Raw genomic sequence first — 12,702 nt, forward strand, 5'->3', positions numbered from 1 at the left:
ATTATTGGTTAAAAAGCCAGGTTTTTAAGGATTTACGAACTTGGACAAACGCCGTTTCATTCCGAATTGAAGTGGGAAGGGAGTTCCAGAGGGAGGGACCGAGATATGCAAACGATCGTCCACCCATCCGAGATAGTTGAACTCTAGGCACAGTAAATTTTCCTTGAGTAGATGAGTGAAGGCAGTGAGGAGGCACATAGGGGCAGACCAGAGACTGCAGATACTGAGGGGCCACACCTGTTTTGGTTTTAAACATGTAGCTCAGGGCATTCCCACTTCCTCATGGTTCCTCGTCCCACTCCTTAATTACTGAGGGTCCATTTTTGGCAAACTCGGCCAACCCTTTAAATTTGGCCTGGGCCATCTTTATACGACCTCTCACTTGGACAGTACTTTTAAAAATCCGGACATCTATTAGTGACAAGCTAGGTTTCACTTCTATCACTAAAACATGCTTCATAAGACACAGTCTGGCTGAGTGTGCAGTATTCACAATCACTGATTGAGCTGGTAACGGAGAACCGAATTATGCAGCTGGTTGACCAAATTATGCAACAGGAAAATTTTGTGTCAGTATTGTTTAGCTATTTTGTCATTGTGATGCCCAATAACACCCATTAACACTACCAGAGCAAATGTTTCTCCTCGTTAGTACCAGTTTAACCCTTGAACAGATCAATTAGCTACTGAAAGGTGACCAATTATCACCTAGGATCTGACAAGGGGAAAGGATAAGAGCAAACGTAGTTCAAGGTGGGAGTAAACTCATGGGATATATGCACGCTAACTAGGTTTTTCAGGTGAGAGGATGGGTGGACTTGACCATCTTTGCTATAATCCTGTTGAAGGCTGACCACGTTAGCCAGCGAAATAGACAGGTGCCACATAAATTATGCCTCACTAGAAAACTGTTGGTAGGTTGAAAATTTAGAGGACAGATTGAAAAAGATGTTATGCCAATCGTCAGTTTCTTCGTTTTAAGCCAAACCGGATCTTTATTGAAATACGCTTTTATTTTTGTAAAACTTTAGATATTCCTTTCAGCTGCATCACAGCACTTTCTGGAGACTCAGGTGGTAGAAAGATGAACAGTCCAATGGTGAAGGCATGGCTGGCGACAGATTCCTCTGTGATGATTGAGCTTGTCCGGTCCTTCAGGAAGCCTTGTTCTCTTAGGACTTTTTGTTCTGTGAAAGCTGTGTTATAGATGAAAAAGCTCCCCTCTTATATTGAAAAATATGTCACATGTTGAGTATGTGGTTCAGGCCAGCCTTGGGTCAAAAAGATAAGGCCCACTCCCTCAGCTCCTTGGTTCAACAAATCCCTCCATGAAGAAAGGAAGCAGCTAAGACTCCTGGAGAAACAATGGAGGCAAGTGCCCTCCACAGATAATTTGGCCATGCTTCGCTCAGCAAGATCCAAGTACCACAAGCACATCTTCCTTGGGAAAGCATCGCACTTCAAAACCCTTCTTGACTCAGCCAAAAATAGACCCAAAAAACTATTCGATCTCATCAAGATTCCTAACTGCTCCCCCCCAACCTCCAAGTTGGAGGATTCTACAAAGCAAGCAGCGGATTTCGCTATATTCTTCGATGAAAAAGTGAAATCACTTGTTGATCAGGTCGCTCATCCTACCCCTCCAGAGGAGTGCAAATACTCAGCCATTTGGCTGAACTTTGACCCCATCTCTGAAGATGACCTCCTCAAGTGCATCCACGAAACAAAGCCCTCCAACCATTCTCTGGACCCAGTGCCATTGCCATTGACTTCTACACTCATTCCCTTTTCTTTTGGACCACTCTGGTCAACCTCTCCCTTTGTCAAGGTTCTCTTCCTGTCTCCTTCAAAACTGGGCATGTCACCCCTCTGCTTAAAAAACCCACTGCTGATGCGAAAGACGTCAACAACTTCCGCCCCATCACTAATCTACCCTTTCTTGCGAAGATCACAGAAAGATGTGTAGCGAAACAACTCTCTCGTCATATCAAGGACAATGATCTTCTTGACAATTGTCAGTCCGGCTTCATCCAAAACTGCAGCACTGAAATAGCCCTACTGCAAGTGGTTGATGACACGCTGAGGATACTCGATTCGGTGGGGTCCTGTCTTCTAATTCTCCTTGACCTTTCTGCAGCCTTTGACACTGTCAATCACAACACCCTCCTTAACACTCTTCAACAGAGAATGGGCTTGGAGGGCACTGTGCTTAAATGGTTTGCCTCCTTCCTCTCAGATAGATCCCAAATGATCAAAATAGAGAACAGTCTTTCATCTCCTGTGGCGGTAGGTCAAAGTGTTCCTCAAGGCTCTATACTTGCACCCACTTTGTTCAATCACTATTTAGAACCACTGGGAAATCTCCTAAGTAAATCCGGGATCCACTATCATCTCTATGCAGATGACACTCAAATCTACCTCAAGGTCGCCCCCACTCACGATCTCTCCATCCAAAGCTCCACTCTCGACTCCATTAAAAACTGGATGTCAACTCATCAACTGATTCTGAATCCCTCCAAAACTGAATTCCTCCTCCTCTTCTCCTCACTCTCTACTCCCCTGGTTCAATCATGGATGGATCAGATGAATCTACTTAACAATAAACCCATCTTTGTCGACAGCGCAAAATCCCTTGGTGTCATACTCGACAAAAAACTCAATCTAATCTTCCACATCAATTCCATTGCAAAGTCTGCTCGATACCAATTGCACCTTCTTTGGGGAATTCGTCGCTTTTTCCCGGAGCAGGACCCTAAAACCCTGGTGCAATTGCTGGTCCTCTCCAGACTGGACTACTGTAATTCTATTCTTACTGGCCTTCCCAAATCCCACTTGTCCCCCTTAGATCTGTTCTCCATTCAGCAGCGTGTTTCATTTATGGGGCCAAAAGAAGCGACCACATCACACCGATGTTATCCACCCTCCGCTGGCTTCCCATCGAGGCTAGAGCTATCTACAAGACTGCCTGTATCACCCACATAGCCTTGCACTCCTCCTCCCCTCGCTACCTGGTGAACAAGCTGAAACTCTCTGGAGGCTCTAGACCTTCACGTAATGTGGAAAATCTACTGCTGGACCTCCCACTTTCAAGAAAGAAATATCGATGGCCCAATCCTTTTTTTGGTGAGAATATGGAACTCACTTCCGCCTCAGCTCCGGACCACCACCTCCTCCCAGGTCTTCAAAACGGACCTCAAAGTTCTCCTCCTCCAAAGACACCTCCTAAAGTAATTCACACCCTCTCTATTATCTGAAGGAAGACCTCCCATCACTGAAAACTCTATTCTCCATGACTATGGAAGTGCCTTCCCAGTACGTTCATGTGGTTGGAGTGTATGCCATTTATTGCAGTATTATCCTTGTATCTGTGTTTGGTTCTCTTTTGTAACATGCACACGCCACTTTTCTCTGGTAACACACTGTTTGCTACCTCTCACATTTTGTTTGCTTTTGATACTTGCACAAGTGCCACCATTGCCTACGTAACGTTTGTTCTTGTGCCTCTGTGTCTAGCATATATTGCAGTATATTACATCTAAATGTACTTTGTTTTCTCTTGTAACCTGCACACTTGTCACTCTCTCCTCCTGTATTGCACTGTTTGCTACCTCATGTATTTTGTTTGCTCACAATTGTCACTTTTACCTCATATAACTTATCGTCTGCTTTTGTAATTTGTTAATTTGTAATTTTCTGTTCCTTTTGTGAAGCGCTCTGATGCCTTCGGGTAAAGTCTGCGCTATATAAAAACGCATAAATAAATAAATAAAATAAAATAAGTGCAGTTAAACTGGGTTTCAGTCTTGTAACATGTAAGCCGAGTCTGTAATGAGGAGACACCTCCAGATGTTGACTATAAGCCTCAGACGAGGCACAGATATTTGCAGAGAATTGAGCCTATTATCACTTTCTTAACATTATTAAAGTTACATGCAGGTTTATAATTTATGTAGATTAAAACACAATTGTTTAACAGTAACCCTACATTAGAACTGAAGTCTGTTCATCTTTCTATTTTTAGACTATTTTGTACATATTGGAAGATTGAACCAGTTATTGGTTTTGAGCCAACAGATGGAGGATGATTTGAAGAACCTGGGAAGCCATAAATACATTGCTCATCAGTTGTCAGTCTTGTATGTAAGTTCTTGGTTCCAGCATTTTTAAAGCAATGTAATATCAGCATCAGCAAAACCAATAAGTCTGACCTTGGCAAGAATGTGATTTGTTTAATGCATTTATTTTGTGCAGAGAATTTTTAAAAAAGGCATTTATTTCGTACTAACATATGTAGTATGCAAACCAACCTGCCAAATATCTAAAAAATATAATTAATATGTGGCCCAGCAGCATAGGCGCACTAGCTCTGGCACTGAAGTGCACTCCTTTTGAGGCAGCTGTGCACATGGGGGCAGGCAAATTCTGTCACACATAGTGCAAGCCACACATTTGCTAATGTGCCCTGACCTATTGCCCATGTTGTAGTGGGTGTAAACAAAATGTGAAGGATATTTGAGCAGACCCTCAGAAGAAAATGGCTGACCAAAAGTCCCCATTTATGTGTATGTATAAAATATTGTGCTTTTATTCACTTGCAGGGCTCTGATCATACACTCTGCCCCTTCCTGAGAGTGGTGCAGAAATGTCAGAGCTAAGCATTAATTACTTATCGAACAATTCTATGTTTCCCACAGATTTTGAGAAATGCAATAACTGAGCATCACATCTTTGAAATACTTTTAACAATTACCACCAATTAAAAGTTTGGTGGTAACCTATCCCAAAACATATAGTAAAATATGCATTACAGCACATTCCAAGTTTTTTTTTAATTCAATTTTTTTCAAATTTTTCTCTGTTTAGATTTTGAACCCTACGGCAATAAATCTTCTCCAAAACTGTGGTATTACCCCAGGAATTAGAACTTTACCTAAATGCGGCTCAATAGAGTCATTTTAATGCAACAGTCTTCCCACTGTAAGGTGAAATCACGGTAATGATTGATTGTGTTGACATTTTGGACTATTGCTTAATGCAGACATTTTGGGCACGATGTAGGTAATCCCAGATTACCGATTCTTAAATTCCGAATCATACCGATTCGGTATTTAAGAACTGGCAATCGGGATGTAGGTAATTTTACCGAATTAATTACCGAATCGGCATGATTCAGTAATTAATGAAGCAGTATTTACCGATTCTGTAATTGCCATTGATTCCTTTGGGCCTTGAGGCCCATAGGAATCAATGTCAATTACCGATTCGGTAAATACCGATTCGGTAAAATTACCGAATTTGCAAGGGGGACAGGGTGTCAGTTTGACACCCTGTTGCACCCCTGATTCTGGCTCTGTTGCACCCCTGACGAACCCACGGGGATACAATTTGCCGCCGGAGTTATCTCAAAAAAAAGGATCGAACATTCCTACGACTGGACTATTCAGCCAGTTCTTTTGGATCAACAGATGTTTTTTACATCCATCTTAATCTTCCTATAAGAATTTTAATGTGGACCGCCTATACGAACTGACGCGGTTCCCCCTGTAACTCTAAAGGGAGTTCTTTACAGCATATGAATAAACATCGTCCTGATGATGGTCTTATTGATGAATACAGCAAAGACCGAAACGTCGACATCTTGTCATCATCTCCTTTAATGTTGTCTTTAGACACCAACCTACAATCACTTTTTATTGTATAATTTGGGTTGTTTGCTTGATTCAGCCGGAGTTGATGCATAATGTTATGAACTATAGAAAAAACATTGTCTATCTTTGTTCATGACTTTATTTGCTTCAATTGATTTGTGTACATACATCTCCCATAACTTTTTTCAAGTAAATAATTAATTTGAAATATAACCTCTTTTGCTCTGTATTCCTTTTAACCTTCCTTAAATTGATTTTGTGTCGAATAAGATTGATATCTCTCGTATACTACGGAGTGTGTTACTGTGATACCACTCAACAATTCACAGAAAATAACTTTAGAATAAGTCCCTTGTAGCACCCTTTGTCTTGAACTACATACCCCAGTAAGGCAATTTCAGGTAATGGAACCATTGGGACCTTCACCATGTTATTTATAGTAGTGTTGTGTATTTGAACCCAGAATGCATGTATACTAGGGCTTTGCATTTAGGACAATGGTGGGGTCTAGATGGGTCATTTCTGTGCATTCTAGCGGGGGTAATGCATATTATCTGTCTCCCATGCAGTGCGGAGTCTATCATCGTCAACCAGGACAATCGCCGCACGTGCTTTGTAAAGTTTGGATATCAGGTGTGTTCCTAGCTCACTTTCTATTACCAAAGTCAGTGAGGTGAATGACGTAGGTTCAAGTGGAAAGTCAGGGGACACGGAACGTAACATAGCGCGCAGTGGCGTGAAAATAAATGTATCCATGAATGTTGTGTCAGGGAATCTGGACACATCAGCAGGGTCGAATACGTGTCCCTCAGGAAATAAATCTCCCACTTTAACGATATTGTATTTAGCACATGTGCGTTGTACAAGAGTTTTGCCCGTGATGGGAAGCCATTTTGGATTCGGGAGTGGAAGTGCGGAGGAATAAAGGAGAGGGATGCGGGTAAGACGCCTCAGTTTCTCCCATTCCCAACTGGTCGTGGATGCCGTTTGGATGTCTCTCGGGTCTTTAGGAAAACCTATAGGTAAAATCGATGCTAGTGAATCAGGAAGGACCAGATCCGCTTCAGGCCGTAGATAAGGAATTCTGGCATCTGGGTGGTACCATGCCTGGGAAAGCTGCACTGCACCACCAGATAATATAACTGCATATCTGGGACACCTTATCCACCTCTATCACAGGGTAATGTCATGGTTTGCCAGCTCACCCGAGCACCCTTGTTGCCCCAGACCGATCAAATTGAATGGGAGCGAAGGGTCAAGAAAAAATGGTTGGGCAGGGGGATTGGGATATTATGAAATAAGTACAAAAATTTAGGGAGGACGACCATTTTGATGAGGGCCACTCTGCCCGCCAGTGACAGTGGAAGACGAAGCCACTTGTCGACTTGCGCCTCCAGAGCAGAAACAGCTTGCCCATAATTTAGTCTGATGATATGTTCAGAGTCCAAGTGTATATGGATGCCCAAATATATAACAGAATTTGTGCACCATTCCAATGGGAACTCCCAGTCCCACTCAATTGTGCCCGTCGTGAGAGGAAAAATCACTGATTTTCGCCAATTGATGCTCAGCCCAGAATATGTACCAAAGCGCAGAGTCTCTCTGAGTAGCGGGTCAAGATTAGTCTTTGGTCCCGAACGTATAGTATAGTGTTGTCTGCATATAACGATACCAACAGCGGGCTGGTATTAGAATAAAAAACCCTATGCAAATGTTTTTCTTGAAAATGACACATTAATGGGTCCATAGCCAAGATAAATAACAACAGTGACAACGTGCAGCCCTGTCTTGTACCCCGAGAAAGAGTGATGGGAGCAGATAGTGTTCCGTTTAGTCGTAACCTGGCAGTCAGCAGACTATACAGTAGCTCCGTTGTGGCTATGAAGCCCGCCGGTGTGAGAAGTTGGCCTGGTATATGATGCTCACTAGTTCTAGTGATCACCTTGTACCATGCCAAGCAACCCTTATGATGATTGGTTGTAAGTCAACCTTATAGACCAGCTATCCTAGAGGTAGCGTGGACAAAGCAGTCTTAGGCTAAACTCTATAAAGGCATGTGAAGCAAGCTGTTTTACCATATGCAATCCCCTTGAATACCAAATGAAAGGACACCACACAGATATATATTGAAAATATATATATATTTACTACAAATATCCCCTATACTCTTTATGAGCACATAAGCAAATGAGTTAAAACAAAACACAGTTTAAATATACAAAAGTTGCACAATATGGATAGGCCCTAGGGGCCACGTAAAATATATACTAAAATAGTGGTATAAGTATCATTAATCGAAAAGGCCTAGGGCCTTGGGAATCGCTGGAGCTGTTCGGGACTAGCAGTGACTAAGTCGGGAAAGGCCCGTGGGACTCGAGTGCAGCGCTTAAAGCACACACATGCACCAATGCAAAGTCAATGGTGCGTAAAAAGTACAAAGTTACTGAAAAGGGAACCTTCCGGATGACCTGGAACCTAGCAACTTGGAACATAGACACTAGAGGTGTATTGCTACACAGGAGCACTGGAGTGCCAGGGTTACCTCACCCACAGGAAGCGGGTGCATAGGTCTCAAAGTGTGTCGGGTTTCGTTGCACCGGTCTATGGACCCTGTAGATGAAGATGCTGCAGGCGGGTCGTCAAGGAGAGTTCCGGTGGATCCAAGGGTGGATCTGAAGAGGTGAAGACCTGAAAGCAGAGGGGACAATGTTCAAAGCCACTAGCCAGTGACTACCGTGGAACCAGGAGGGAACCAGGCGATGTCGGGTGCACACAGGCGAAGAAGTGAAGATTGTCTCTGCAGCCACGTGGACACGAAGAGGTCGAGGACGTCCAGGTGTCGATCACGAGCTGTCCCACAAAGTCTCTAGCTGATGGCGGTGTCGGCTTCTTGATCAGAGCAAACAGGCCTTGGCTAATGCAAGCCACGCAGGAAACAATGCAAGCTTTTCACTCGTACCAGCAAGGTCAGAGGGGCTGCTCCTTTTTACAGGAGCGAGGGCCAGTCTGGAGCAACCAGACCAGTGGTGTTGATTTCGGATTTCGTCGCCAAGTTGGCCACTAGCCAACGGGCCAGTAACCGGGATGACGCGTCGAGTGGCAAAATGCAAAAGGGCCCCACGCAGATTGTGGAGATGCTGGGGGGCTGATCTTCGGTGCAGATGCTGCTCGATGGTGGGGCTTCTCAAACCCCAGAGCACAGTGGCAAGGGTGCCTCGGGTGCTGCGCAGTCAGCTTCTCGTGAATCTTCCAAGATGGCCGGTCCCACGTCTCACGGGGCCTGCACAGGTCTCTTCTTTTCAGGGACTGTGGATCGGGCTCTGGGATGTCTGGGAATCCAGGTCTTGTTGGGCTCTGGGCTCGGGCTCCGGCGGGAGGCGGCGACAAAGCAGACGTCGAGTTGCTGGATGGTGCCTGTATTCACAGGGTGGTCACTCCTTGGCCACAAGGGAGATGCTCTTCAGTCTTCTGTGCAGCAGAATGTCGAAGTCCAGTTTTCTTCTTAGTTTCAAGTCGAGTTCAGGATGATCTGAAGTCTTGGGACACAGCTCCTACTCTTATTCCAAATCTAGGGGCCAGATCACCTGCTAGGTCCCTCCTCTGGGTGGGACCAGGAGGGGGGGTGGTTACACCCCCTTTCCTTTGTCCAGCTCCGTGCCAGGACTGGGGCTGGAAAGCCCCAGCACCGGTTTGGACTGGCATTTTCAAAGGGACACCTTGTGTGCCCCAGGCATGTCTCATTCTATGCAGCCCTGTCCTACCCAATACACAAACTCCTGTCTGGGGTGGTGCTCGCACCTCCCAAGGCAGGAAACCCTTTGTCCAAGCCTCCCTCGCTGGAAGGACTCCCAGCAGCAGGAGGTCAGACTTGTGTCTGTGGTGGCAGCATCCATTTTGTGATGCTGAGGCTCGAGTTAACTTTAACCGGGGTTCAGGTTATGTACATGTCGTGTCCCTCTAGAAGGGTGGAATGCTACCCCCGTCGCCAGAATTGGCGAGGGGGTAGTATTCCAATTTGTATGACACCTTACTCGACATGTTTTGATAAAGCCAAGCCAAAGTTAGCAAGTAACCGCGAGGATTATAATGCACTTAAGAGTATATGGTATGGCAATATCCCGGAACAGCTAAGGGAGTTGTTCCCGACAGCTGTAGACAGGCTCAGCTCGTGCCAGAGCATCATCTCACATGAAACCAAGCACTCTGCCTCCAGGATTGTCGAGGCCTTCCATAGAAATGGCTTATAGGTTAACATGTGTCCAGATATGTTAGAAATAGATATACTATACCTAAGTAAGAGGTGATTACACCAACTTACCCCAGCTGATTGATCAGCCAGTTGTGTCAAATATGGAGGCCAGGCCAGGGGTGGCATAATACATGCTGCAGCCCCTGGTAGGCCTTGGATACACCTATGCCCTGGGTACCTGGGGTACATTGTTACAGGGGCCTATAAGGTGAACCAGATCCAATTTGTAATGCACCTAGAGTGCATTGGCATCAATGTAGAGAGGGAACAGCAGGCTGTGGGTCTGATTATCAGGCCCACAGCCACATTAAGTCATAAACCAGTGAAGCAAAAAGCAAACATTTGGGTTGACTATAGGATAGCAGACCCTACTCTCCTACACAACCCCCCCCCCCCCAAACGCTGGGACATTAGACTAACCTTGACCAGTTGTGTCTTCATGTTCTAAGTGGAAGTACCTGGAGAGACCATCTGCATTACCATGGTCAGTCCCTGTGCGGTGCTCCACTGTAAAGTCCATCCCCTGTAGGGAAATGGACCACCTGAGTAGTTTGGGGTTTTCACCCTTCATCTGATTAAGCCATAAGAGGGGCTTATGGTCGGTCTGAATCTTGAAGTGAGTGCCAAACAAGTATGGTCTCAACTTCTTCAAGGCCCACACCACAGCAAAGGCCTCCCTCTCAATGGCTGACCAACGTTTCTCTCTGGGGGTCAGCCTTCTTCTAATAAAAGCAATGGGATGGTCTTGACCATCTACATTAAGTTGTGAAAGCACAGCTCCCACTCCCAACTCAGAAGCATCTGTTTGGACAATGATCTCTCTTGAGTAGTCAGGACTCTTCAGGATAGGTGCAGAGCACATGGCCTTCTTCAGGTCATCAAATGCCTTTTGACAGTTTACTGTCAACTGAACCTTTTTGGGCATCTTTTTGGATGTCAGATCATTAAGAGGATTCACAATGGACCCATAGTTCTTAACACACTTCGTGTAGTACTTGTGGAACAAGTTACCATCAGGCCTTAGGAAGGAACCAAATTTATTGTCTTTCAGGCGATCATTAAAAACGGTGCTCTTTCGAGAAGCGTGGGGTGTGATATAACTCGGTTGTCTTCTCTCTGTAAGGATCAGTTTCTCAAGTACAAGCGCTTAGAGACCAATCGGTGATAATGCGCTATACAAATGTAATAAATAAATACATAAATCAAATAAATAAATAAATAGTACCCAGTCAGGCCCAAGAAAGCTCTGACCTGAGTCTGGGTAGTTGGAGGGGACCAGTCCTTGATTGTCTGGATATTACTCTCCAGGGGTTGAACTTGGCCTCCACCTACAAGGTGGCCCAAGTACACAACCTTACTCTGCCCTATCTGGCACTTTGTGGCCTTGATAGTGAGGCCTGCCTTTTGCAGAGCCTCTAGCACTTCCTTCAGGTGGACCAGGTGATCCTCCCAGGTGGAGCTGAAGACAGCAATATCATCCAGATAAGCTGCACAAAAGTAATCCAACCCAGCAAGGACTTGATTCACCAACCTTTGGAAGGTGGTAGGTGCATTTTTCAAACCAAAGGGCATCACCACAAATTGGTAATGACCTCCTGGGGTAGAAAATGTAGTTTTGGCTTTGGATTCCTCAGCTAACCTGATTTGCCAATAGCCAGCTGTCAGATCAAATGTGCTCAAATATTTGGCAGAAGCCAATTTGTCTATGATCTCATCTGCCCTTGGAATAGGGTGTGCATCTGTCCTGGTGACAGCATTGAGTCCTCTGTAATCCACACAGAACCTCATCTCTCTCTTTCCATCTTTGGTGTGAGGTTTGGGGACCAGAACCACTGGGCTAGCCCAGGGGCTCTCTGAAGGCTCAATAACACCTAATTCCAGCATATTTTGCACCTCCGTCTTTGTCCAGTCCCTGACATGGTCAGGTTGCCTGTAAATCTTGCTTTTCACAGGAAGACTGTCACCAGTGTCCACCACATGGATACACCAGTTAGTCTGACTGGGTGTCAAGAAGAACATATGTCTATATTACTGTAAAACTTGTCTGCAGTCATTCTGCTGATGTTCAGTGAGGCTGCCATCTAAGGCCACACCATCAACTGAGCCATCTTCAGGGTCCTGAGTTAACAGGTCTGGGAGAGGGTCACTCTCTTCCTCCTGCCCCTCATCTGTAGCCAGGAGTAAGCCCATGTCTTCCCTGTCAACATATGCCTTCAATCTGTTGACATGGAGCACCCTGTGGGGGCTACTGGGAGTGCCTAGGTCCACCAAGTAGGTAACCTCTCCCTTCTTTTCAACAATGGTATGGGGTCCAGACCATTTGTCCTGGAGTGCTGCTGGGGCCACTGGCTCCAACACCCATACTTTCTGTCCAGGCTAGTACTCAGTCAAGACAGCCTTTTGGTCATGCCAAGCTTTTTGTAATTCTTGGCTGGCCTCAAGATTTTTGGATGCCTTCTCCATATACTCAGCCATCCTGGAGCGGAGACCAAGTACATAGACCACTATGTCTTGCTTGGGCTTTCTGAGAGGAAACTCCCATCCTTTCCTCATCAAACATAGGGGTCCTCTTACAGGGTGCCGAAACAACAATTCAAAGGGGCTGAAGCCAACCCCCTTTTGTGGGACATCTCCGTAAGCAAACAGAAGGCAGGGTAGAAGGATGTCCCATCTTCGCCTGAGCTTCTCACGTAATCCTTTGATCATACCCTTCAGGGTCTTGTTGAACCTTTCAACAAGCCCATTGCATTGTGGATGATAAGGAGTGGTGAACTTGTAGTTGACACCACATTCCTTCCACATAGC

At 45.2% G+C, this 12,702-nt stretch overlaps 1 protein-coding gene across 1 annotated transcript in view; it reads left to right on the plus strand.

Moving 5' to 3' along the window:
• Positions 1-12,702, plus strand: part of LOC147697137 (uncharacterized) — a 114,529-nt gene that overhangs the window by 40,737 nt on the left and 61,090 nt on the right. Inside the window, exon 6 of the mRNA XM_086933294.1 lies at positions 4,022-4,140. Coding sequence (XP_086789420.1) covers positions 4,022-4,140 — 119 coding nt within the window. The remainder of the gene's footprint in view (positions 1-4,021; positions 4,141-12,702) is intronic.

The sequence above is a fragment of the Lissotriton vulgaris genome, chromosome 8 (assembly GCF_964263255.1).
Source record: "Lissotriton vulgaris chromosome 8, aLisVul1.2, whole genome shotgun sequence".
In the NCBI taxonomy this organism is placed as follows: Eukaryota; Metazoa; Chordata; class Amphibia; order Caudata; family Salamandridae; genus Lissotriton; species Lissotriton vulgaris.